Source organism: Carcharodon carcharias, chromosome 15 (genome assembly GCF_017639515.1).
Source record: "Carcharodon carcharias isolate sCarCar2 chromosome 15, sCarCar2.pri, whole genome shotgun sequence".
Taxonomy (NCBI): domain Eukaryota; kingdom Metazoa; phylum Chordata; class Chondrichthyes; order Lamniformes; family Lamnidae; genus Carcharodon; species Carcharodon carcharias.
The window spans coordinates 127903413-127930873 of NC_054481.1; the positions used below are offsets into that span (position 1 = coordinate 127903413).

The following is a 27461-nucleotide window of genomic DNA, read 5'->3' on the forward strand; positions in this document are numbered from 1 at the left end:
GGCCTAGCAAGCCACTCAGTTCAAGGGTAATTAAGAATGGGCAACAAATGCTTGCCGGTGATGCCCACACCCCTTGAAAGAATAGAATATTTGAGGAGGTTTGATATCCCATCCAAAAGACAGCAAGCCCAGCATGCAGCACTCCCTCAGTACTGCACTAAAGCAGCAGCCAGGATGATGTGTTCAAATTTTTGTAGCATGGCTTGAAGCCACAACCTTTCTGATTCAGGAGCGGGAATGCTACCACTACGCTAAGCCAATTGTATTGGAATGGTATCTTGTGAATATGGCACCCTCAGACTGAGGTCAAGTTATAACAGCCCAGTCTTTCCCTCACCTGACATCTGGTTTCTGATATCTGTCAGTTTTCACAGCAAGAAACTCTTTTTATGTCATCAACCACTAACCGCAAAGCAAAAAAAAAAACAAAACACATATAAACTCAACTAATAGTTTCATAACTAAATGGTTCTTTTACCTGGAGGACACTTTTGCAGAGAAACCTGAAAAATAGCAAGAAAATGACACAAGTTAAGGTTTCAGACAGTGAATGAAAAGGAAGAGAAAATATCGATATTTTCTTCTTTTGAGGAAAGAAATGCATTCTTCAGGTGACTGAGAACATTCGGGGTGTACATGTTGCTTTAAGGGATCAGGCTGGGGCCATTTTAGTCACCGTTCTAAGCAGCCCCTCAAAAGTGAAGCCTATCGGAGCGCTTTGCCTTCAGTTGGGCTCACTCTGTGTTTAAGGCCCCGTTTCATGTTGTCTCTCTAGCGTGTGAGAGCGAATCATTCTGGATAATAAGCAGTGGTTGTTGGACCTCGAGGGTTGCCTGATCACTTATGTGAGGAATCCCTGACAGAGGTGGGGAGGAATATCAGCTCGTGCATGGGCGATTTATCATGTTATAGCACAGCCGATGGTAAGTGCTGAGCTCCTCAAATCCCAAAGGGAAACTTGAAACAACTGCCTCAACTGTTTTGCAATTTATATAAATTTCAAGATGCGTGCCTTGAATTCAGTAGTAATAAGACCACCAAGGCTTATGAGTTTCTTACAAAACTAAATTAAACCTTTATTAATAGAAGAAATTATTTTAAGTACGCACATCGATCTATAAATTACTATTACGATAACTTCTAAATCCCCTAGTTAATCCAATTACCAGTTACATCTTCGTTAAGGCAACAGTAAGACATACAGATTTTAAAAGACCCAGGCAAAGTAACACACAATACCCTGAAACAGTCGAATTCAAAGTGAGTTTTCTTGATTTCAGCTCTTTGTAGACAGCAGCTTGAGGCTTAGTTGTTGAAGGCTTTTGTCACTTGTTAGATCTTACAATGTCTTCCCTTGCACACAGCTTTTTCTCCTTTAACCATATGAATTCAGGCCTTTGAATGCAAATTCCCATTGTTTCACTATGTCTTTGGGCTTTACCTCTCTAATAATAAAAATCTCTCGTAGTACCAATTTTACCAGTAATCCTGGGGGAAAATAAACACACTGTTTCTTAACTTCTCCTGGCGTAGTGAAACATTTCACCCCTCCTTTGAAATCAATCTAGTCTGGTTATTTAAAAATGCAAAGGTTGCCTTTACACCTATGTTTACCTACTTAATATTTCAAACCTAGCTTATCTTCTGTTACATCAAAGCCTTCAGACCAGCTGCCTTTAATTCACTTAAGCCACACACACACACACACACACACAGACGCCACTATTACTCTACTTTACAATAAATTCCAATAACATTATGAAAATTATCTTCCTAACATCCCCCTCCTTATTAAGAAATGAACTGTCATAATTTAAAAATACAGCTTCACTTTCTGAACCCATCTTACATTACCTCCTATACTTATTACACTATTACATTTCCAGATGCATGCATTAACATAACAATATATATACAAATCCTTGGTATCAACAGAAATCATTCTAGTCCAGTGTCCAGGTTTGAAATGTCCAACTTAAGCTTCAAACTCTTGACAATGCAGCTGCAATCAGATTTTCTTGTCCTGCTACATGTACAATCTGTAGATTAAAAGGTTGCAGCAATAAACTCCATCTGAATAGCCTTGTACTTCTGTCTCGAAATTTGTCCAGAAATGTTAAAGGATTATGGTCTATATAAACAATTGTTTCTGATGAATTGTTTGCAACATAAATTTCAAATGCTAACACCAACCCCAAAGTCTCCTTTTCATTCATTGAATATCTTTTCTGATGTACACTCAACTTCCATGAAAAATACCCCATCGGATTTCAATTCCAGCATCATATTCCTGTAACAGTATGGCCCCAAATTCACTTGCGTCAATGACCAACTTAAATTGCTTGGTGTAATTGGGTATGGCCAAATCTGGTGTTGTAGTTAATACAGTTTTCAAACTCTCAAATGCCGTCTGACACTCCAGTGTCCATTGAGACTTCTTCAAAGAAATTCTTGTTCTTTTTTAATAGTTCAGTCAATGGAGCAACCACTTGGCTAAAATTTGGTCCAAATTTCTGAGAAAACCACTCATGCCCAGAAATCTTAAAACTTCCCATTTTGTTGTAGACATGGGGAAATCCACGATGGCTTTGACTTTCACATCTCTCGGAGCCACCTTACCATGTCCAATGGTATGATCCAGGTATGTAACTTGTGCTTTTGCAGATTCACTTTTAGCCAAGCTCACCATGAAATTAGCTTCTTGTAACCGAGTAAATCATTTTTCCAGACATTGTAAATGTTCCTCCCATGTCTGACTGAAAATGATCAAGTTGTCAATATAAACAGCAAATTTGCTCAGCCCTGCAATTACTTTGTCAGCCTCTGAAATGTTGCAGGTGCATTTTTCATACCAAATGACGTGACTTTAAACTGATATAGTCCATCTGGCGTCACAAAAGCCGCAATCTCCTTTGCTCTCTCCGATAACCGTGCTTGTCATATCCTCTTAGCAAGTCAATATTTGTGATAAATTTTGCTTGTCCCACTTTCACAATACAATCTTCCAACCGTGGTATAGGATATGAATCTGCATTTGTCACTGCATTCACCTTTCAATAGTCCACACACAGGGTGGAATTTTCCCAGAACTGCACTAAATGCTGCCGTGGGCGGGTAAAATGGAGTCCTACCCACTGACAAAAATGGCGGGTTTTCACGCCATCTCGTCCCGAGTGTGGAGCACTTGGGAGCCCTTTGGTGCCTCTGCGTTGCTTGCATCGGCATGTAGGCTAGGAGCCCGACCCCCAATCATATCACTGTGGCTGCGCCTGATCTGTCTCAGTTGCAGAGGCAGGGTCAGTTTATACAGGTGGCCCCAATGCGTGGCCACTTCCCTCATTTACCGTGACCTCCACCTCAAATGCCTGCGCACGGGATGCAGCCCCCCGACACCACCCCCCCACCCCACGCCGCAACAGTCGCATCCGAGGCTGGCCAGCGCTCCATCCCCCCCAAACCCCACCCCCAACACCCCTGAGGCCTGTAAACAACAGACAAGCTGTGGAGAATGCTGCTGCTCACTCACCCCAGTTCCCCCAAAGTGAAAGCCACCTGCACGCTGTTGTGAAATGCATCGGCGTGCTTTCCCACCGATGTGGATGGGCGATACGGCGTGGTTCCGAGAGCCTGGCGAGATGGCCTTTTAATTATACGGTGGATGCATTACAGTTAGCTCCCTGCCGACTGATGGTGGGAAACGTGGCCCACTATCAGCGGGCTGAGCGGACGATCACGTCCTGCCTTCACGCCATCGTGAAGCAGGTCACGCCATATTTCCCGCGCACACCACCTATCACGTCCACCGCCAGTGAGCTCAGAAAATTCCACCCACGCTCTTTGTGTTCCATCCAGTTTCGGTACCAGTACTATAGGCGACCTCCAGTTACTGCAACTAGATTCAATGATATTGTTTTGAAGCATGGATTCGATTTCTTTCTGGTACTTGTGATAACTTTGCCGAATTTAATCTATAAAGGATGTGGTCTTAGTGAAGATGAAACTTCTACACATGCATCATCAATAGCTAAATTTGTCTTCCCCAGATTATTCCCACAAATATCTTTGTGTGACCGCAAAAGCTTCTCCAAATCACTTTGACACTCGCCTAGAAGGTAACTCAATATTGCATTTAAAATTTCAAGTACCCCCTCATTATCCAGTTTGATTAGAGGAAAATCAATTTAAGAATCCTGCATTTCTACCTCTTATTATCTACCACCACTAACACCTCCTTTTGGTCCTCTTCCCTGTCAAAGTACTTTTTAAGCACATTTACATGGCACACCCTCTGCTTCTTTCTTATATCTGGAGTGTTTATTAAATAATTTACTTCACTCAATTTCTTTTCAATCCTATAAGGCCCACTAAACCTTGCCTTTAACAAGTCACTGAGTGCCGGTAACTGAGCTAGCACTTTCACCCCAGTAACAAAACTATGAGCTGTAGCTTCCCTGTTTACCTTCACATTCATCACTTGCTATGATATCTTTAAATATTCCCTAGCCAACTCACATGCTCCATCCAATCTCCCCTGAAATTTGCTACATAATCCAGTAGAGTTGTTTCTGAATTTTGACCCACCAATTTCTCATGAATCAATTTCAGTGGTCCTTTCACCTCATGACCATAAACTAGTTCAAAAGGATTAAAACCAGGCAGTGCATTAGGAGCGTTCCTAATAGCAAATAACAAGAATGGAATTCCGCATCCCAATCCTGTGGATAATCCTGATTATATGCCCTCATCATAGTTTTTAGAGTTTGTTGTCACCTTTCCAAATCCCCTTGTGATTCATGATGATTAGCTGTTTACTTAAATTGTTTTATCCCCAAACTATTCATTATGTCCATAAATCACTGTGGCATGAAATTTGAACCCTGATCTGATTGTATTTCTTTAGGTAAACTATATATTGTAAAAAAAATTAGTTAATTCTTCCATAATTTTCTTTCTTGTAATGTTTCTCAAAGGTATTGCTTAAGGGAACCTGAAGACACATCCATTATTGTCAGTAAGTACTGATTTCCGCTTTTCATCTTAGGGTGGGGGTCCTACACAATCAATCATGACCCTAGCAAAAGGTGGAATGGGAATTAAAGGTGCCGGCTTAATCACTGCTTGTGGTTTCCCTATCACCTGACATGTGTGATGTATTCTACAGAATTTGATTACTTCCCTACGCAATCCAGGTGGAAAAAAATCTTTTTTGTATCTTCGTCTGTGTCTTTCTAATTCCTAAATGTCCCCCCATTGGAATTTCATAAGCAATCCTCAGAATCTCATTTCTATAGCCAAATGGTATTACAATCTGATGCACCTCCCTCCAACTTTCATTTGCTGAAGTATGCCTCCATTTTCCAAGTAAAACATTACCCTTAAGGTAATAACATTCTGGAATACACTTTGCCTCTGTTTCTGGGTAAGCTGTCTGATATAAATGTTTTATTTGCAACTCCTGTACTTTCTGTAACTCCACTAACTGTCTTGAGTTAAACACTTCAACTGAATTGTCCCCTGTTCCTTCCTCCTGAACAATGTTACCAAACACAGTGCCAGTTAATTGGACTTCCACACCTTTCCTCTGCCTTTGAACTTCCTGTTCTTCTTGTTTCAATCTATGAGCCTGTGATCTCATTATCACACAATATGGAAACAATCCAGGATGCTCTCTCTGCAACACTTCTACAGGCTGCTCAACTACCATAGGCATCACCCACACTTGTGATCCAGCTATAATAAATAAATTGAACCTCGGCAATGGGCAATTTTTCCATTACTCCAACAATCACCTCACCTGTTTTCCACTTACTCTTTAAATTTATCTTCCACAATGGAATAGGTTTAGCTTCTCCATGAACCCCACTTACTCTCACCTGTTCCTGAAATACCCCCTCTAAACAACAATTGCCACTATCCCACAACATTAAGGATTGACTAGCCCTTGTATCTCTTAAAATTTTAACATCTTTACTACTCCACCCTGTACACATGGAAAGACTTTCCCTTCACACACAAAATTTTTAAGCATTTCTGTAACCTGCTCCTCAGAATTCACTTGGGTAAATTGCGAACACAATCCCACTTCTTTACCTATCACTGATTCTTCGTGTTTTTACCTGTACACAAACCATTGGTTTTTCCTGTGCCTAAACCTTAGAACCCACAGTACTTTTACTTCCAGAACTTTTCTGCGCCCCTATAATTCCAACAGATTTTCCCTGTAATTTCCAACATACTGACTTCGTGTGTCCAACTTTATTACAATGAAGACACCTCAATTTTCAAATGTCACTTCTGCCCTCAGCACTTTCCTTTTTATTCTGAGAAAAAGCTTCCTGAGAATTTTGATCTGCTCCTTCTCTTCCCTGACTATCCACCTTCGTCCTTCTCTGATTTAAAAGGGTGACAAAAAAAGGTTTAGCCCTATGAACTAACTCATAATGATCAGCTATCTCTGTTGCTTGTCTTACCCTTTGAATCCTTTATTCCTCCACATGAGTTCTCACTACTGAAGGAATTGAATCTTTAAATTCTTCCAAAAGAATGACCTCTCTGAGAGCTGTCTGTATCTTTAATACCCATATCCACCAGTCAAAATGACTTTATTTTACTCTCTCAAACTCAATGTAAGTCTGCCCAGGCTGTTTTCTCATATTCCTAAATTTCTGCCTGTATGACTCAGGAACCAACCCATATGCACTCAAAACAGCCCTTTTTTTAACACTTCACAGTTCAACGACATTTCTTCTGATAGTAAAGCATAAATCTCATGTGCTCTACCCACCAACCTGGATTGTAACAACAATGTCCAGTTTGCCTGTGGCCATTTCATCTTCTCAGATGAAATAAAGAATGATTCAACATCCCTTTCCTCAAACTTTGGAAGAGCTTTTACAAATTTAGACATCTCCCCACTGGGTTCTGATCTGGAAATATATCCTTCCTCACCTGCTGGCATCTCTTTTTTAACTGCTTGAATTTTAAGCTGGAAATCTCTCTCTCTCTCTTTCCTCCTTTTCTAACCTTGCTATTTCTAATTCCCTTTCTTTTTTTTTCTCTCTCCTGCCTTTCTGCCTGTTCCCTTTGAAATGCTCTTTCTTTTTCTGCTGCCTCTAGTTCCAATTTTTTCATTTGCAACTGAATTTGAGCCCATTCCAATGACCCACCCCTTGGACCCATTCAGTCTCTTGGGTATTCCTTCCAATTTCAAGTGCTGTGCTATACCTTCAATTATGATTGATTGCTTTGCCCCTGTAGGTGATCCCAATTGTAACTTATCTGCCAATTCCATTAACTTAACTTTATTTACGTTTTGTAAACCAGCCAAAGTTATAGCATCAACTCCCAGACAAGCCTTCACAACTGCCAAAGCCATATTGCAGTCTTACCACTTCAAAAAAAACCTCACACCAACTCTTGAATTCAAAGTGCTTCTCGTACTCGTAACCTTAAGATTCACCAACTCCAACCCAATCAAGAAATTTCAAATATATCCTGGATGAGCCCCCAGTTTTGTTAAGGCACAGCCGATGGTAAATGCTAAGCTGCTCAAACTCCAAAAGGAAACTTGAAACAACTGCCTCAACTGTTTTGCAATTTGTATAAATTTTGAGATGCGTGCCTTGAATTCAGTAGTAACAAGAACACTGAGGCTTATAGATTTCTTACAAAACTAAATTAAACCTTTATTAATAGAAGAAATTATTTTAAGCACACATGTATATCTACAAATTACTATGTTAACTTCTAAATCCCCTAGTTTGTCTAAATCCCAGTTACACCTTTGTTAAGGCAACAGTAAGACATACAGATTTTAAAAGACCCAGGCAAAGTAACACACAATACCCTGAAACAGTCGATTTCAAAGTGAGTTTTCTTGATTTCAGCTCTTTGTAGACAGCAGCTTGAGGTTTAGATGCTGAAGGCTTTTCACACTTATTAGTTCTTAGAATGTCTTCCTTTGCACACAGCCTTCTCTCCTTTAAATGCAAATTTTCCCCTTTAAATGCAAATTCCCATTGTTTCACTATGTCTTTGGGCTTTAACTCTCCAATAATAAAAATCTCTCGTAGTACCAATTTTACCAGTAATCTTTGGGAAAAAATAAACACACTGTTTCTTAACTCCTCCTGGCGTAGTGAAACATTTCACCCCTCCTTTGAAATCAATCTTGTCTGGTTATTTAAAAAGCAAATGTTCCCTTTACACTTATATTTGTCTACTTAACATTTGAAACCTAGCTTATCTTCTGTTACATCAAAGCCTTCAGACCAGCTGCCTTTAATTCAATTAAGTCACACACACACACACATGCACACACGCACGTACTCACGCAAGTACACAGACCCCACTATTACTCTACAATAAAGTCCAATAACATTATGAAGATTATTATATCTTCCTGACAATCAGCTGAAGGATGGGGCAAGTGTGTATGGAGCTGATGGCCTTTCCTTGTCCAGGACACAAGGACATAAACATTCACCCATCTACAAAGGATTACATCGGATATACCGCACAGACAAAGGCCAATTAGCCCAACCAATCCATGCTGACATTTATGCTCCTGCCATCTTTCCTCATTTAAATCTATCATTGTAACCCAATATTCCCTTCTCCCCCTTGAGTTTATCTAGTTTCCCCTTAAATGCATCTACACTATTCACTTTAATCACTTGGTAGTGAGTTCCACATTCTCAACACTCTTTGGCTATAGAAGTTTCTTCTGAATCCCCTAATGGATTTCTTGGTTACTATCTTATATTGATGGCCTCCAAATATGTTCTTCCCCATAAGTGACAACGTTCTTCCTGTATCCACTCAAACAAAAACTTTCATAATTTTAAAGAACTCTAGGTCACCCCTCAGCCTTGTTTGTTCAAGAGAAAAGAGACCCAGCCTCTCAACCCTTTCCTGATGTGTATACCCAGGCATTTCTGGTATCATCCATGTAAATCTTCTCTGCATCCTCTCTAGTGCCTCTATATTCTTTTTATAATATGGTGACCAGAACTGTACACAGTGCTCTAGGTATGGTCTACCCAAGGTTTGATATAGGTTTAGCATAACTTTTCAGGTTTACCCCTCTAAAAATAAAGCCTAGTGCTTGCTTTGTTATTTGTAATGCTTTGTTAACTTGTGGCACAACCTTTAGTGATTGGAACGAAAACAAAAATACCTGGAAAAACTCAGCAGGCCTGACAGCATCTGTGGAGAGGGATACAGTTAACATTTCGAGTCCATCAACTGTATTCCTCGTCGCAGATGCTGTCAGATCTGCTGAGTTTTTCCAGGTATTTTTGTTTTTGTTCTAGATTTCCAGCGTCTGCAGTATTTTGTGAATCATCAATAGGAAGAGTCCACTGCTGTCCATGTGAGGCCATGGGCTCAAGACTCAAACTCTTCCAGTAGATCAGTGCTGCCGAGCTTAGTCCCAGCAGCAGAAATGGCTGCATTAGGCATTCTTCCTGACAATAATCAGTCCACAAATTGATGACTGTTAGATATTTACAATATTTTAGTAAAGATTTGCCTTTAAGCACTAGAGGGCACTGTAGTATGCTAGTATTAAAACGGATAAGAAGCTTTTAACTTCATCCGTGAGCAGAAAAAGAGAGAAATTAACAGATCCTTCTTAACTTGATTTGGTAACAATAGATGAGCAGTTCTATATAAAATCTAGCACTTCACCACATCAATCAAACACTCAGTCTCACTCTTGGAAAGAAAACCTTGTAAAATGTTAGAAGGACTGTGCATTTATTTTATGCCTTAGTATGTCCTTGGGATCTGGTAAAACACTCCACACGGGTGAACTTTTAACTCACTGTTTAATATTCAAATACGCAGAATTATGTGCGAGTTAAATCTGTGTTGAAGTTGATACCAATTTCTTACAACATTTCGATTTTAAAGGGGATGTTGGTAGCAGGTTTGCCTGTTTGGTATTAAGGGCCAGCAAATTTTACATCTGAAACCAGCTTTTCACTAGGGCTGGTGTAAAATTCTCACATCTTTTTAAATTGAGAGTCGCAGGTGAAGGCCAGATCCCTATTTACAATGGGCACCACCAAGGGTGGGGAGTGTAGTAGGAAGACAAGTAAAACAATGGTGACTAGTGTGACATCAAGCTTGGGTTTTAAGAGTTTCAAACCTCTTAGTAGGAAAAGCGGGAAGAATATTGACTGCAATGCTGCATGGCTGCAGGGGAGAGGTGTATATTTTGGTGCTTTGAGCATTTGCCATCGCATTACTAGACCCAATGTACCTCTGCATTACTGAGTGGGTAGGATTTGGATTCTCCCCTTCTATTTCCTATAGAATGAGTTCCTGACCTCAGCTCAGCTGTCTGACAAAGCTGCCAGGGGTAATGATACACCTCCGAGAAGGAAGGTAGAATTGGGGAAGTTATGTCGCTCACACAATTCCAAGAAGCCAATGTGTGAAATAGGAGTACATCAGGAGAAAAAAGTTAATGTCAAAATGCATGTCAGGCGGAAGCTTGTGATGTAAAAAGAAGAATGAGTTGATTAGATTCATGCTATATTAGTTAGAACAGTCTGAAAAGCAGTATAGTCACGGCTGTTACTTATGTATCGTAATCTTTGAACCAAAATCTAACCTTAAATCTAACCCCGATATCAAATTTAATCAAAATATCAACTATATCCTGAAGGCTCCACTTCATGCAAGCCCATTAAGGCTTTAAGGGATCACTGATCCTGAAACTGGAGTAAAACATTGGCAGAAATGTGTGAGTGCCATTGTATGTCATGACATCCCTGTCAGTTATGACTCCTGTCTGACCCTTGAAGCACGACAACTCACATTTGCACTGACAGAGATAGATTTCCCAACTTGAACCAAGTCCTGTTCACTCACCGCTCTTTTCGTCACTGACCTACGTTAGCTCCTGGTCCATCAATACCTCTCCCTACCTCTGTAACCTCCTCCAGCTCTCCAAGAACTCTGCATTCCCCCAATTTGGACGACTTCATTCATTCATTTCCAAATTCCTTTGTTCCGCCATTGGCAGCTGTACCTTCAGCTGCCCAGACCCTAAGTTCTGGAATTCAATCCCCAAACTGCTCTGTCACATCTTTCTCCTTCAAAATGCTCCTTGATATCTATCTCTTTGACTGAGCATTTGGTTAGCAGCCCTAATATATCCTTCTTTGGCAGGTGCCAATATTTGTCTGATAATTCTCTTGTGAGCTACCATGGGATGCTTTACTGCATTAATGGTGCTATATAAATGAAAGTTGTTGTTGTTAATTTCTTTGATCTGGTTTTCCCCTATTTCAGAATCAGCAGTGCCAGACATCGCGTTGATGTCCCAGAAATAACAAAATGTGTGTTTTCCTACTACACAAGTAAACGTAAAGGGCATTGTTAACAGTACTTCTGCGAAATGGAAAAACTACTTCACATATTTGGTACAATGCAAACCATTAATTAAACCTCTGTCATGGTTTATGACATCATCGCAAACCCGCAATAATTAAAATTCTTTAACACAGTACAGCTTGTGCATTATCAAGTGCACCTCGCCCTCCACTCCCCTGTCAGCATGCTGAAGGGACTGTTCCCTCCACAATGCCCTGGTCCACTCCTCAATTACTCCCATAACCTCCCCCTTCCTCTTCCCACAGCAACTTTCCATGCTAGCGCAGGAGATGCAACACCTGCCCTTTTACCTCCTCCTTCTCACCATCAACGCCCCAAACATCCTTCTGAGTAAAACAGTGATTTACTTGGACTTCTTTCAATTTATTATAGTGTAAACACTGCTCATGGTGCAGTGTCCTCCAGCTTCTCTAATGTTCCTCAGCAATGAGAGGAAAAAAATCTGCCACTATCATGAAGTAGGAGCAATGGGAGCATTGTGTCCTGGTCTTGCATGCAGTGGCACACAAACAAGTTTAATGACCTAACCAAGTCAAGAAAGGTCAGTGCACTTGCTGATTCACATACATCCTGTAGATGGTGGACAGGCTTTGGGAAGTCAGTAGTTGAATTACTTGCTGCAGAACTCCTAGCCTCTGACCTGCTCTGGTAGCCACAGTATTTATATGGCTAGTCCAGTTCAGTTGCTGTCAATAGTAACCCCCAGGGATATTGATAGTGGGGGATTCAGTGATGGTAATGCCATTGAATGTCAAGGGGCGATGGTTAGATTCTCTCTTGTTGGAGATGGTCATTGCCTGGCCCTTGTGTGGTGTGAATGTTACTTGTCACTTGTCAACCCAAGACTGGATATTATCTGAGTCTTGCTGCACTTGGACATGGACTGTTGTAGTATTTGAGGAGTCGCAAATGATATTGAACATTGTGCAATCATCAGTGATCATCCCCACTTCTGACCTTATGATGGAAGGAAGGTCATTGATGAAGCAGCTGAAGATGGTTGGGCCGAGGACACTACCCTGAGGAACTCCTGCAGCGATGTCCTGGAGCTGAGATTACTGACCCCCAACAACCACAACCATCTCCCTCTGTGCCTTTAAGGGCCTAAAACAGCAGTCTGATGATTCCTCACAGAACCACATTCCTTCTGAGGGTGCACCATCACAGGATAGGCAGCCAGGGACCATCCAGCAATGGGTTCTGTTAGACTCTGGCTTTTCACCTGGAGATTCACAATTCACAAGTGAGCATGAGCTGACACTGATGGCAGGGGAAGCTATGAAGAGTCCCCAAGATCTGCTCAGGATAACAAACCCAGGGACAATCATTGGGAGGGGGAATGATTCAGGTACAGAAGCAAGTTGCTGAAGCACTGCTAGATGTGCCATGCGCACTCCCCACAATCGCAGAAGGGTTGGAGGAATCCAACTAGATCACTGGTGGGTTAGTGGCAAAGGAATTGTGAGAATGTTTGCTATGAAGAGAGTGACTTCCTGCATGGATATTCGAGAACAGCTCTCAAATGAGTCCATGGGGGCCATGATCACGGGCATGCAGGGAATGTCTACCAGCTCGATTCCACCACTGTTGCTAAATTATCAGACTGATTAGCTCAGTTGGCTAGAGTGTGATGCAGGATGACTCAACCCCTGTACTGGCTGTGGTAGTTCATGGAGGACAGCCTCCTCAACTTGCCACACTTGTGGAAGGGTGCTCCTCAAGCTGTATAACCAATTGTATCACTCTAATGGAGGAGCGATGTCTATGGTCCTTTGTGGACTATGGTTAATTACCCCTATCTGACATTCAATATTGGATGAGTGGAAATGACCTCCAATTGAATATTGGGAAGATTGAAGCCATAGTTTATGGTGCCTGCTCCAAACACCATTCCCAAACTACTGACTCCATCCATCTCTCTGGTAATAGTCTGAGACTAAGCCAGGTCATTCACAGCTTGGTGTCGTATTTTACCCCGAGATGATCTTCCGAATTCACATTGATGCCATAACTAAAACTGCCTATCTCCACCTCCATAACATTGGCCGACTTCACCCTGCTGCTGAAACCCTAATTCATCCTTTTGTTACCTCTACACTTGACTAATCCAATACACTTCTGGTTGCTAACCACATTCTAATCTCGATGAATTTGAGGTCATTGGTAACTCTGCTGCCCATGTCTTAAGTCACGTTCACCTAATCCTCCTGTGCTCCCTGATCTACATTTTCTCCCAGTTAAGTAACATCTTGATTTTTCTCATCCTTGTTTAAATATCTCTCCTGGCCCTCCTTCCTCCCTATCTCTGTAACTTCCTCCAGCCTCACAACTCTCCAAAATATCTGTAGTCATCTAATTCTGGCCTCTTTGGCACCTCAGAGTATACTTGGTCTACCATTTGTGTCGTGTTTTCAGTTGCCTTGGCCCCAAGTTCTGGTATTCCCTCCCTACACCTCTCTGCCTTCTACCTCACTTTCCTCATTTAAGATGCTCCTTAAAATCTACTTCTTTAACCAAGCTTTTGGTTATCTGACCTAGAATCATCTTATATGGCTTGGGTGTCAAATTTAGTTTTATAATGCTCCTGTGAAGCGCCTTGGGATGTTTTATAGGTTAAACGTGTTATATAAGTTGTTGTTGTTGTGAACAGGATGACAGATGCCTTATCTTTGGCCTTAAAATGTGCCACTGAATGGCGTCAATTTGGTTAGCTACAGAGTGGTAAGAGTGATGTGGTAGTGGTGCAGGAAGGGGATGACAATGAAAGAGGACATAGAAGTGGGGACTCCACTCAGAAGTACTCCCACTTCTCACCCACTGCCTCCGCCTTAGCCAGTACTCAACATGCTATCCTGTCTCCCAATGACCAAGTCTGCCCCTGCACAGGTTCAGGTGGAGCTGTTTTTGGCTGGGGTCTTATGGACTCCAAAATCCAGAGGCCATAGGTCAATAGCATCTTAGCAGCCAGAACAGGGGTCTGAGAAGCTGGCCTCTACCTCTGCTGAAGCCCCATGGGATACACCTTGTAGAAATGGTAGGGAGAGAAAGCTATTGTAATTCATCAAGGTTATGCATATGGGTGTTTGGTAAAATGTCATGTTGTTAAGTTTCTTTTTTTATGATAGCACATTAAATTTAATTATTTGTATCGCTTCCTCATCTGCCCATTATTGAGTCTCGAGTGCCAACTTGCCCTTTCAATTACTTCATGATGAATGTCAATTCATGAGGGAACCCATCAGGGGATGTGCAACAGATATACGCTTGGTTGAAATCTGTTTTGTGCAAAGTTGGCTGAGGGCGGTGGAAATGGGTTGGAGGCTATCATTTTTAAATTTTTTCCAGTGTGAGTCAGCAACTGAACCGTCTTCGGGCTCTAGAGCAACATGACTACCATGCTTCAGGTGTCAATGTCTTACTAATTACATTGTTAAGGTTTAATGGTAATTACATTGTTAAACAAGTGATGAGTATTTGTACACCTACAAATGGGGATAGCTGGGACACTGGTGTGTTGGAGTAATGCTGTCTGTGAACAAAGTCAATAAATCTTCCCAGCAAAGAAAACGGCTGTGCCTTAGTTTTAGCTTCATCCACCAGCATGGATCCAGTTAACATCAGGTGCCTAGATAGATCTGGAGGTGACTGTCAGTACCTTGGGCTCCTGGCATCACCTGAGCCTGAAGGGAGCTGCATTTGATTAAAGTTTCCACTTTTATTTTGAGCATTCTTTAATGTTCTTGTAATCAAATGATGCTTGATCAGCTCCTCAGTCATCTTCCACCTCTAATACTCTCTGCTGTGCCATGTTATGCAGGAAACAGCACATCATTCTGGATACCCTTGCTAGTGAGTATTGAAAGGCACCTCCAGATCGATCTAGGCACCTGAAGCACATCTTCAACATAGTAGTGATGTAGCTCTTGTTGTGGCACTTTTGGGCCTCATTGGTGGGTGTCCTAAGCATGTTTGCAGTGGGTTTCCTTTGTCCCCTACAAGCCAGCCCTATCTGTTCTCTGGTACAAAGAGGTTTACACTGTTGGACAGCTGCAAAATAAAAGCAACATGACAGCTCCAGAGGAATTCAGCACACACCTGCATGAACCTCTTACTCTGGTTGCACACCAGCTGTACATTGATAGATACCTTACAGTTGGTAAAAACTCCTGGTTCATCTGGTGGTCCTGACATTGGCACGTGTGTCACATGTGTGCCTTTGAGAAGCTTGAGACACAAATCTGACTGTCCACTCAGTCTGGCTATTGTTATTGCAGGGGAAGATGGACATCAGTCGCTGCCCTGGCAACCAACTCATCTGTGATCTGCCTTATACAACAATGCGGCTGATTGAGAGGCTCCTGAATTGGTGGCTCATTGGTAGGAGCCGGGGCAAAGAAATTGGGAGCAGTGGTGACTTTCAAACCAGTAGGCAATGTCCGCCACCAGATCATGAAGGAGGCTGCAGATGTCTGTGATCATCTGTTGATGACTGTGACCATTTGTCGTGTCAATCTGAGCCTGCAGAAGCACTACTCTCCCCACAGGGCAAGGGAACTGAGCCTTTCTCTCAACCCTTCCACATGAAGAGTTCCTCCTGAGCCCTCAGCCCCTCTGTTGTTCCTTTCTCTGCTCTTCTCCACTCTGTCCTGCTTTCTGCTGTTCTCCAGATCTGCGTTAAGCACCTCTCTGTCATGTACCACTTTCTTGTGCACCTGCAGATCCCACCAACATATAGACATGACCTTGATGTCATGTCTTCCCTGTTCTATTTCCTATAAAAAAAACATCCACTCCACCGTCCAATCCACCCACCAATCTCTACCACATCCTGCTGTTGTTCATTTGAAAATTATGAAACATGGCTGTGATCACAAAGCAGCTGTAAGCACACAACCATTATTCATATCAGGCAATCAGAACTATGAATACCGCCATAAAGTGCCATTCAATCTCATCTCAGTTTCACTGCCATGTTTCCTGACCCCTGGGAAACCTGTGCTGGGGGCAAGTCCAAACTTCTGCTGATATCTCTTCAAATATGCCGCTTGGCATGTGATAATGATTGGCTCCCACGAGATAATGATTGACACCAACAAGTTATCCTCTAATAGATCTCCCTAATTCAAAAATGGGCACATTGGAGGTGGGGTAGTGTTGGGTTTGAGAACTTTCAATTTTGCACTTTCTCACAAGCCCCTGGGAGATAACATGTTCCTCATTACATTCTGTCCACTGTATTAACAGTGACATTAATTCACTTAAAATATACAACTTTACATCCCAAATAAATAGTGCACTGAGGAATGACATTCAAGTGAGTTAGATCATTGTTTTTATTCTTTCACGGGATGTGAGCATCACTGGCAAGGCCAGCAGTTGTTACCCATCCTTAATTGCCCCTTGAGAAGGTGGTGAGCTGTCTTCTTGAACCACTTCAGTCCATGTGGTGTAGGTACACCCACAGTGCTGTTAGGAAGGGAGTTCCAGGATTTTGACCCAGCAACAGTGAAGGACAAGCGATATAGTTCCAGGTCAGGATGGCATGTGGCTTGGAGAGGAACTTGCAGGTGATAGTGTTCCCATGCATCTGCTGCCCTTGTTCTTCTAGGCAGTAGCAGTTGTAGATTTGGAAGGTGCTTTTGAAGGAGCCTTGGCGAGTTTCTGCTGTGCATCTTGTAGATGGTACACACTGCTGCCACTGTGTTAGTGATGGAGGGAGTGCACGTTTGTGGATGGGTTGCCAATCAAGTGGGCTGCTTTGTCATGGATGGTGTTGAGCTGCTTGAGTGTTGTTGGAGCTGCACTCATCCAGTTGAGTGGAGAGTATTCCATCAGAGTCCTGACTTGTACCTTCATGCATTAATATCATGAACAATAATTTCTAGGCATTTATGTGGAGATGGATATATACGATCATAAACCTCAATTTTTCAGCCAAGAAATACTTGAACGAAGCCAATATCTTCTTTCAACAATTTCTTTGTGCTTATAGTCTAACGGAATAACAACTGTTTTATGTTAGACTGTTCTGATTCCAGTTTTGCATTTTGCATTGCATTTACTGGGAGAGTCTTTGCAAATCCGGTAAAGTTTCTGTCCTACTTTTAGCATCAGGAGGCAGTGCAGATTAATATCTCCTAAATTCAGGTGGGGGAAATGAGGAGGTATTTTTACACTCTAGAGTTCTTAAGATCTTGAATGCACTGTCTGAAAACACAGCGAAAGCAGATTCAGTTGTGACTTTCAAAATGGGATTGGATATATATACTTGAAAAGGAGAAATTTGCAGGGCTATGGGGAAAGATCAGGGGATTAGGACTGATTGGATCTTTCAATGAGCTGATGCAGGCATGATGGGCTGAACGAATTCCATCTGTGCAGTCTGATTTGACTTTGAAACTATCATCAGAGGCACAGAGTTTTGAAGTACTGTATTTGAAACAAATGCTTTATAATTGTTTATCTAATTTTTTTAAAGGACAAGCAATCTTTCCATATGTGGCACGAGGCTCCTACACCTATTACCAGCAGAACTTACTACACCCTCAATATTTTATTGTATTTTCACTTGACAATGGTATTCTTGCAAACAATATTGTCATGCATGACCCAGTTTCTTCCATTCTTGGGGGATAGTCACATACTGAGAACTACTCAGCTTTATCTCACCAATGATCAAATGCCTAGAATTTGATGCAGCAGCAAAATTGGCATTATGGTTCTCATTGAGAAATAAAGTTAATCATTTCTTGCAAAGTTGGCAATATTGAAAGGAATAAATTACTACAATTAAATTTACAACTTTGATTTGTAGGTTGGAAGGGCGCAATTAGAATCAGATACTGAAGGCAGTTCTCTGAATATGAGGCACTTAACTATTTTCACATTATTTGAAGCGTTCAGTAGGGTCACCAAAAACTTTCAAGATGACTTTATTCTGCTATTGGATTTTGGGATCACTCGGTGCTCATGTCCTCTGAAGTTGCCAGCAGGAGAATGCTTACTAAATATTTTTACTTAAAGCCAGAGATGGTTTCAGCAGAAAGTCAGAAAATTGCTCCATCTATTCCACACTGGTGCCTTTCTCTGAGTTAACCGCCTATCCCAATCCCAATCTATTCACGCCCTTTAATGTTCTTTTCCATCCAAGCGATGTGTAATTCTCTTGTCACATAATTAATGGATCTTGCCTCAACAACAACTTGGGTAGAGATGTTCACATTCCACAGCCAGAACTTTTTGCTCGTCGGGTGGACACACGCAGGAGTCAGCAGCAAGCTCGCCGACAATTGACAGGGCCTATTGAAGCCATTAAAGATCTAACTGAATGAAGTTTTTCACTGCCCTGGTCCACTTATGGTTGGCGGGCAGGTGAAAAGACCAAGCGGCCTTTGGATTTTTTTAGGAAACTCCAACAGCAATTAAAAATTAAATAAAAATTTTAACATTTCGTTCATAACATGTCGCCGCTCATGGGTCATGTTTTTTTTTTAACATCTTAAAACTCTTTTTAATTTTCAAAAATCTTTATCTCCCTGAGGCAGCTCTGCCTCGGGGAGCTTTTCTTGTGAGCACCCATGTGCATGCATGAACTTGCACACTCGCCCTCCTCCACTCCCCCACTACCCCCCCCACCCCGCCCAACCCCAGCCCACAGTGCAGAGCATGTTTCACGCTGGGTGGGCCTTAATTGGCCCGCCAGCAAGAAATCATGGTCAGGCCCCCATCGCTCCAGCTCTTCCCCGCCAAGCCCCACCCAACAATGGCAAGATTCTGCCCTATGCTTCTGTTTCCACTGGCCTATCTGGAAGATCACTCCACGTACTAATTATACAAAGAAGTACTTGATGCTATTAATCAGGATCTGCTTATTGATGATAGAAAATTACTGCCGACGCTGGAAATCTGAAATAAAAACAGAAAATGCTGAAAAACTCAGCAGCGTCGGTAGAGAGAAACGGAATTAACATTTCGAGTCCTTATGACTCTTCAAAGCTCTGAAGAAGAGTCATACGGAGTTGAGTTTTACAGCATTTTCTGTTTTTATTTCTACTATCGATAGTTTACCTTGTGTCTGCTTGTCCCACCGTTGTGGTTTAACTTACATGCGAACATATAGAATTAGGAGCAGGTGTAGGCCCCTCGGCCCCTCGAGCCTGCTCTGCCATTCAATAAGATCATGGCTGACCTGAATGTAACCTCAACCCTACATTCCTGCCTTTTCCTGTTAACCTTTCACCCCTTGTTAGTCAAGAATCTATCTAGCTCTGCCTTAAAAGTATTCAAAGACTCTGCTTCCACCGCCTTTTGAGGAAGAGAGTTCCAAAGACTCACAAACCCTCTGACAGGAAAAAATTTTCCTCACCATATAAATAATAAGCTTCTTTTTTATTCTTCCTGCCAAAATGAATGATTTCACATTTGCCCACATTATACTCCATTTACCAATTCTTTGCCCACTCACTTAACCTGTCTATGTCACTTTGTAGCCTCCTTATGTTTTCTTCACAATTTACTTTCCTACCTTTCTTTGTGTCATCTGCAAATTTAGCAACTATTCCTTTCGTCCCTTCATCCAGGTCATTTATATAAATTGTAAAAAGTTGAGGCCCCAGCACTGATCCCTGTGGCACACCGCTCACCACCTCCTGCCAAGCAGAAAAAAGACCCATTTATGCCAACCCTCTGCTTCCTGTTAGCTAGCCAACCTTCCATCCATGCCAATGTGTTACCACTTACACCATGAGCTTTTATTTTCTGCAATAACCTTTGATGTGGCACTTTATCAAATGCCTTCTGGAAATCTAAGTCCAGTACATCCACCAGTTCCCCTTTATTCACAGAATGTGTGATTCCTACAAAGAACTCCAATAAACTGGTTAAACATGATTTCCCTTTTACAAAATCATGTTGACACTGCCTGATTGCCTTGAATTTTTCTGAGTGCCCTGCTATAACATCTTTAATAATAGCTTTGAACATTTTCCCTATGACAGATGTTAGGCTAACTGGCCTATAGTTTCCTGCTTTCTGTCTCCCTCCCTTTTTGAATCAAGGAGTTATATTTGCCATTCTCCAATCTAATGGAACCTTCCCCGAATCTAGGGAAGTTTGGTAAATTAAAACCAGTGTATCAACTACCTCATTAGCTACTTTGTTCAAGACCTTATGGTGAAGTCCATCTGGACCTGGGGATTTGTCAGCCCACAGCCCCAGCAGCTTGCTCAATTCCACTTCCATGGTGATTGTAATTTTCCCAAGTTGCTCCCTACCTTCTATTTCCTGATTTACAGCTATTTCCAGAATGTTACTCCAGAATGTGTCCTCTATAGTGAAGACTGAAGCAAAAATCCTGTTTAATTCATCTGCCATCTCCCTACTTTCCATTATCAATTCCCTGGACGCACTCTCTATAGGATCAATGCTCACTTTGTTAATTCTTTTCTTATTTAAATATCTACAGAAACTCTCATTATCCATCTTTATATTACTAGCTAGCTTTCTCTCATACTCTAATTTCTCCCTCCTTATTAATCATTCTGTCATTCTTTGCTGCTATTTATATTCTTTCCAATCTTCTGACCTGCCACCCATCTTTGCTAGAGTATATGCTTTTTCTTTAAGTTTGATACTGTCTTTAACTTTTTTAGTTAACTATGGATGGTGGGCCCTCCCCTTGGAATTTTTCTTTACCATTGAAATGTATCTATTCTGTGTATTCTGAAATATCCCGTTAAATGTTTGCCACTGAACTTAAAGTAGAGCTTCTAATTTACCCTTTTTATACTGTTTGCAAGGATCTCAATGACAGCTCACCCTCTGGCATCCTTTCTAGGATGAAGAGTCTGAAATTTCCAGCCTTTCCTCATGATTCTGTTCTACAGCACCAGAGCTCTGCCTTGTATGTTAATCAAAATGAGAAAATAACTAGAAAAGCAATGGATCTTCATCAGAATCTGAAAGAGAAAGTAAGGATCATGTTTGGTGACCCTTCATCAGAAAGGATCAAACGTGAAACTTTTACCTATTTTCCCCTTGACTAATCTGTTGTGCATTTTTCCCCTTTCAGAGGCTGACTAATCTGTTGTGCATTTGAAGAATTTTTGGTTTTATTCGAAATTTCTAATATTATTTATTTTCATTTCCAATTTTCAGATTTTTCTCATTGTACCTAAGCTGCATTCCAAATTATGCTAGCAGAAAGCTTTATAAAATAAAGAAAAAATTGGCAGCTGACAACATACTTATTGTGTTGCAGTAAAATTGTGTTAAGAAATGAATCCCTTAGCTGTGGTCAACTGAAATTATTGAATTATTTAATCAAGCACCTCACCAAAACATTCATGCATATGCAGCACATTCCTGTAAGTCTATAACTAAATTGCAGCAACTTTGTTTGTGCTTAAAGATTTTGGCACATTTGTCTCTAAACATTACAGTTATCACACAGGCAGTCATGTACCCACCATGACGAGAGGACAAATTTAACACATAGATGAATTCCTAACCATTGAAGATTGGATTTACAGGAGGCAATAGTTCTTGCTCTTATGTGCCAATTTCCATTTAGTGTTGATTTATTCAGATGTAAATTAGAAAAGATTATTTCAGAAAATAAGGCATTGACATACAGTATATGAGTAATTTCAGACTTGACATGTGTTAGTGTAGCAAATGTTGGAGGGATAGATAATGTTAGACTCATGGTTTTCAAAGCTCTCCCATTGGAATATTTCTTGTGTCATGCCTGGGTTTGTTGTAGGCTAATTGATAGAGATTGATTGCTCTGGTTATTCACTAAATTAATCATTGGGCTCCAATATCATTATACCATGTGACGACCAGGATTGTGGCTGGTGAACTAAAAACAATCCTTGTCTCCTTTAGTTCAGTAATTCCTAAGTTCCAGCATCCAAAGCTATATACAGGGTGTTTAATAACTCTGAATGTATGCTTGATAGAAGCAAATTGTAAACGAGGTATGAAAGCATAATTCTTAAAGTTTTAACACAATACAATTGAAATTTCGGGGCTTCAATATAACTATTATTTTATGTGATAAATCGTTCACTCCCATTTTCTAACTTATTGAAAACGTTGATCTGTTGCTGTTGAGTAGTTTCATGAACATTAACACAATATTAACAACAAAACATTAACATTAAAAAATGTTATTAATTATGCCTTAATTTGTTGTTTAAAGCTTGCTCTTATCACGTGTATGTCCAAAGTCAATAAAGTTGCACGAGGACCCTATAAACACCCTGTATATAATGGAACAAATAACATCAAACAACATGCAAGCCCAACCAACAATGTATCAAACTCTCCTAATGGTAGCATCTGAACAGTAAATCCCTTGATTGTTAAATTCTTCCAGGAAATAGTATCAACTGGAAAACACCATGGAGAAAACGAGGATAAGAAAGATTGTACTTACTTGGTGTTTAAATTCAGAGGTGAGTTTGGATGGTCCAGATGTTGCCTTAATTAAGTCCCCAAGTATTAAGATCAAGAAAACTGTTATCGTTGATTTTCTTTTGAAACACAGCATGATTTAGAAGATCTCTGTGAGTAAGAACTGCTACAGAATCTTGATTAACCAGCTTGCTATAGATCTGCACTTCGCTGATAAAAGCACAGCCCGTGTTTTTCTGCAAATGAAAAGGGAAGTCAAAGCCAACTACTGATGAGATCTAACCTTTACAGCTCTTGACAGTATCTCTTCATCCATGTGTCATTCCAACCTGCCTTTTTATATTACACTTTAATGGTTACTCTAAGTGCAACTTTGTTTAAAATATTGAAAAATAACAGTGCAGTTCCTGTTCTTGTCAATTGAAATGCCCATTAAATAACAACAGATTTGCTTAAACATTTTTTTCAAAGAAAACCTCAAAAGGAACTTTCTTGCAAAACAATTGCTAAGAAAAACAGATTTGCTTTTACAGTTTTGTGCAGTTCAGTCTTGCATTGCGTGTTTAGATAAATCACAGAATACTAGCATGTGACAGGTGTGAAGAGGTAATAACAAAAATGGAAAAAAAAGACTTGCATTTACACAGCTCCTTAGAAGACCTCAGGATGTCCCAAAGTGCTTTACAGCCAACTGAGTACTTTTGAGGTGTAAATGTAGGAAAACCGGCAACCAATTTACTGAAAGCAAGCTCCTACAAACAGCAATGACCAAATAATCTGTTTTTGTGATGTTAATTGAGGGTTAAGTATTGGCCAGGTATAATTCCATTGTTCTTCTTCAAAATAGTGCCATGGGATCTTTTATGTACACCTGAGAGGGCAGTCGGGGCCTCAGTTTAACGTCTTATCTGAAAGACTGCATCTCTGACAGTGCAGCACTGCCTCAGTAGTGCACTGTGTCAGTCTTGTTTTCCGTGCTCAAGCCCTGGAGTGCAACTTAAACCCACAGCCTTTTGACTCAGAAGTGAGAATACTCCCAACTGATCCGTGGTTAGGTTGGTTGTCAGTGTTGATAATGGAAGTGTGGATTTTTGCTAAAATTTGTACATCAGGGTGACCAACTGTCCTGGATTTCCCTTGTCTGTCCCCTATTTGAAGCCCTTGTCACATTCTCACTGAGCCACCACCCCCTCACCGCTGTCACAGAGCCAGCTGGAGACCCTACTGTCCCTGACTGGCACCTCCCCTCCAGCTCTTACAGGTTCACCAGCACCCACTGCCCACCCCACTTCCTCGCTTGGGTGCCAAAGTGTCCCTTGTTTTATTCCCCGAGAGTTGGTCACACCCTGTTGTACATTTATAGAAAGTAAAGAACGCACAGCCACAAAAAAGGTCAGGTATAGTGCCCTGATCACTCAATGACTGAAGGCCAGTTTCCCATGAAGATTAATTGCCATCACATGTTTATTGATATGAGGATTGATTTAGTGAGTCTGGCAAAATTTGTACATCTAATTTAAAATGTTATATTCCTTCTATTTTAGAAGGGACACATGAATGTAGCAGACAGTGCATTATAGACAACAACAATTGCATTTATATATCACCTTTAATGTAGTAAACCATTCCAAAGCACTTACAGGAGTACTATCAAATAAAATCAGACCATTGCACCACATAAGGAGATATTAGCGCAGATAACCAAAGCTTAGTCAAAGCGATAGGTTTTAAGGATTATTTTAAAGGATGAAAGAGAGAGAGGCAGAGAGGTTTAGGGAGGAAATTTCGGAGTTTAGGACCTTGACAGTTGAAGGTACAGCCATCTATAATGGAGTGACTAAAACTGTGAATGCGCAAGAGGGTAGACTTGAAAGAGCGCAGATATCTTGTAGGTTCGGAGAAGGGTACAGAGTTAGGGAAGGACAAGGCCATGGAGGGGTTTGAAATCAAGGATGCGAATTTTAAAATGGAGCTGCTGCTTCACCAGGAACCAATGTAGAAGTGACCAGCGAACCGACCTTGGTGTGCATTAGGACACAGGTAGCAGTTTGGGATGAGCTTAAATTTGTGGGAGGTGAAGATGGGAGACTGCCAAAAATGTGTTGCAATAGTCAAACCATGGGGTAATAAAGGCATGGATGAGGGTTTCAGCAGCAGGTGAGTTATGGCAGGAGGAGTGGTAAGAAGGCAGAGCACGTCGTTCCTGGGATTAGGTTAAGATAAGGATCATAGGGCCTTCTTTTATAGGAACTTACTTGGAGATGTAAGAAAATGTCCTTTCAATGAATAATTGACTCATCTTTCTCCCAGCACATATCTCAGGCAAGTCTTGCATTAATTCTTAACCTTGTAGAATGAACTTACGCCATTACATGACAGTTAGTCCTTACATGTGATGTGCCTTATGGGAAATGAGGAGTAGTGAGTAGTTTTGGGGATAGTTGAGGATTAGAAGTTTATCCAAATGCTAAATTAAAAGTAATTAGCTTCTGGAGCAGATAATAAAGATGGATGCTAGAAAATATATAAAGAATACAGTGAAGCTACTAAAAAGAATGATTGAAACGTCAAGAGAGAATATGAAGGAAAATTGCCTAAAAACATAAAAGGCAGTAAAGTGTTTTTCTAAGAATACATTAGTGGCAGTAAGAGGATATCAAGGTAAGAGATTTATATAATATGTAAGAAGGAATAATATAAGTACAATATATAATACATTAGGAAAGCTAACTATGCTTGTGAACATGGCTCTGGAGAGGTTTAGAGGTGGGGAAGGTTCTCACTGTCTCCGCAGTCACTGGGGCTCTGGGGAGTTTCGAGTTGAAAACGCGCCCGCGGGATGTCCACAGACACACCCGGTAGGAGCGGCTCGGCGGGAAGAGGGGGACCGGCTCGAGCGCTTCACCCGGAGACAGGGACAGGGAGAGAGACGGGGTGAGGGGTGGGGGGGAGGGGAGAGACAGACAGACAGACAGACAGACAGACAGACAGGGGGGGAGGGGAGAGACAGACAGACAGACAGACAGGGGGGGGGGAGGGGAGAGGGGGGATTCTGTCTGCCGCGGGAGGACATGGCGGCCGAGGCCGCGCTCTCTCAGGTATTTGTATCTGTTGCTCTTCTCCCGGAGCGTCCGGGTAACCCCTCCCCCCCCTCACTAACCCCCCCTCCCCCCCCCTCACTAACCCCCCCTCACTAACCCCCCCTCCCCCCCGCCTCATTAACCCCCCCTCACTAACCCCCCCTCCCCCCCGCCTCATTAACCCCCCCTCCCCCCCGCCTCATTAACCCCCCCTCCCCCCCGCCTCATTAACCCCCCCTCACTAACCCCCCCTCCCCCCCCTCACTAACCCCCCCTCACTAACCCCTCCCCCCTCACTAACCCCTCCCCCCTCACTAACCCCCCTCCCCCCTCACCAACCCCCCCTCCCCCCCCCTCACTAACCCCCCCTCCCCCCCCTCACTAACCCCCCCTCACTAACCCCCCCTCCCCCCCGCCTCATTAACCCCCCCTCACTAACCCCCCCTCCCCCCCGCCTCACTAACCCCCCCTCACTAACCCCCCCTCCCCCCCCTCACTAACCCCCCCTCCCCCCCGCCTCATTAACCCCCCCTCACTAACCCCCCCTCCCCCCCGCCTCACTAACCCCCCCTCACTAACCCCCCCTCCCCCCCCTCACTAACCCCCCCTCCCCCCCGCCTCATTAACCCCCCCTCACTAACCCCCCCTCCCCCCCCGCCTCACTAACCCCCCCTCCCCCCCCCTCACTAACCCCCCCTCACTAACCCCCCCTCCCCCCCCTCACTAACCCCCCTCACTAACCCCCCCTCCCCCCCGCCTCATTAACCCCCCCTCACTAACCCCCCCTCCCCCCCGCCTCACTAACCCCCCCTCACTAACCCCCCCCTCCCCCCCCTCACTAACCCCCCCCTCCCCCCCCTCACTAACCCCCCCTCCCCCCCCTCACTAACCCCCCCTCACTAACCCCCCTCCCCCCTCACTAACCCCCCTCCCCCCTCACTAACCCCCCCTCCCCCCCTCACTAACCCCCCCTCCCCCCCTCACTAACCCCCCCTCACTAACCCCCCCTCCCCCCCCTCACTAACCCCCCCCTCACTAACCCCCCCTCCCCCCCTCACTAACCCCCCCTCCCCCCCCTCACTAACCCCCCCTCCCCCCCCTCACTAACCCCCCCTCCCCCCCCTCACTAACCCCCCCTCCCCCCCTCACTAACCCCCCCTCCCCCCCCTCACTAACCCCCCCTCCCCCCCCTCACTAACCCCCCCTCCCCCCCCTCACTAACCCCCCCTCCCCCCCCTCACTAACCCCCCCTCCCCCCCCTCACTAACCCCCCCTCCCCCCCCTCACTAACCCCCCCTCCCCCCCCTCACTAACCCTCCCTCCCCCCCCTCACTAACCCTCCCCCCTCTCCCCAACCCCCCCTCCCCCCTCACTAACCCCCCCTCCCCCCTCACTAACCCCCCCTCCCCCCTCACTAACCCCCCCTCCCCCCCTCACTAACCCCCCCTCACTAACGCCCCTCCCCCTCACTAACCCCTCCCCCCCTCACTAACCCCCCCTCACTAACCCCCCCTCCCCCCCCTCACTAACCCCCCCTCCCCCCCCTCACTAACCCCC

General features: G+C 43.0%; 2 protein-coding genes across 2 annotated transcripts in view; one reads left to right on the forward strand and one right to left on the reverse strand.

Annotated features, from left to right (window-relative positions):
- tnfrsf9a (tumor necrosis factor receptor superfamily, member 9a) overlaps positions 1 to 23078 on the reverse strand; it is a 64412-nt gene extending 41334 nt beyond the window's left edge. The window contains exons 1-2 of the mRNA XM_041205813.1: positions 22847 to 23078; positions 479 to 503 (exon numbers count right to left, since the gene is read on the reverse strand). Coding sequence (XP_041061747.1) covers positions 479 to 503; positions 22847 to 22960 — 139 coding nt within the window. The 5' untranslated portion in view covers positions 22961 to 23078. The remainder of the gene's footprint in view (positions 1 to 478; positions 504 to 22846) is intronic.
- A 2788-nt stretch (positions 23079 to 25866) lies between these two features.
- The window catches only part of cenps (centromere protein S), a 36510-nt gene continuing 34915 nt past the window's right edge, over positions 25867 to 27461 (forward strand). The window contains exon 1 of the mRNA XM_041205814.1: positions 25867 to 25922. Within this exon, the coding sequence (XP_041061748.1) occupies positions 25896 to 25922 (27 nt within the window). The 5' untranslated portion in view covers positions 25867 to 25895. The remainder of the gene's footprint in view (positions 25923 to 27461) is intronic.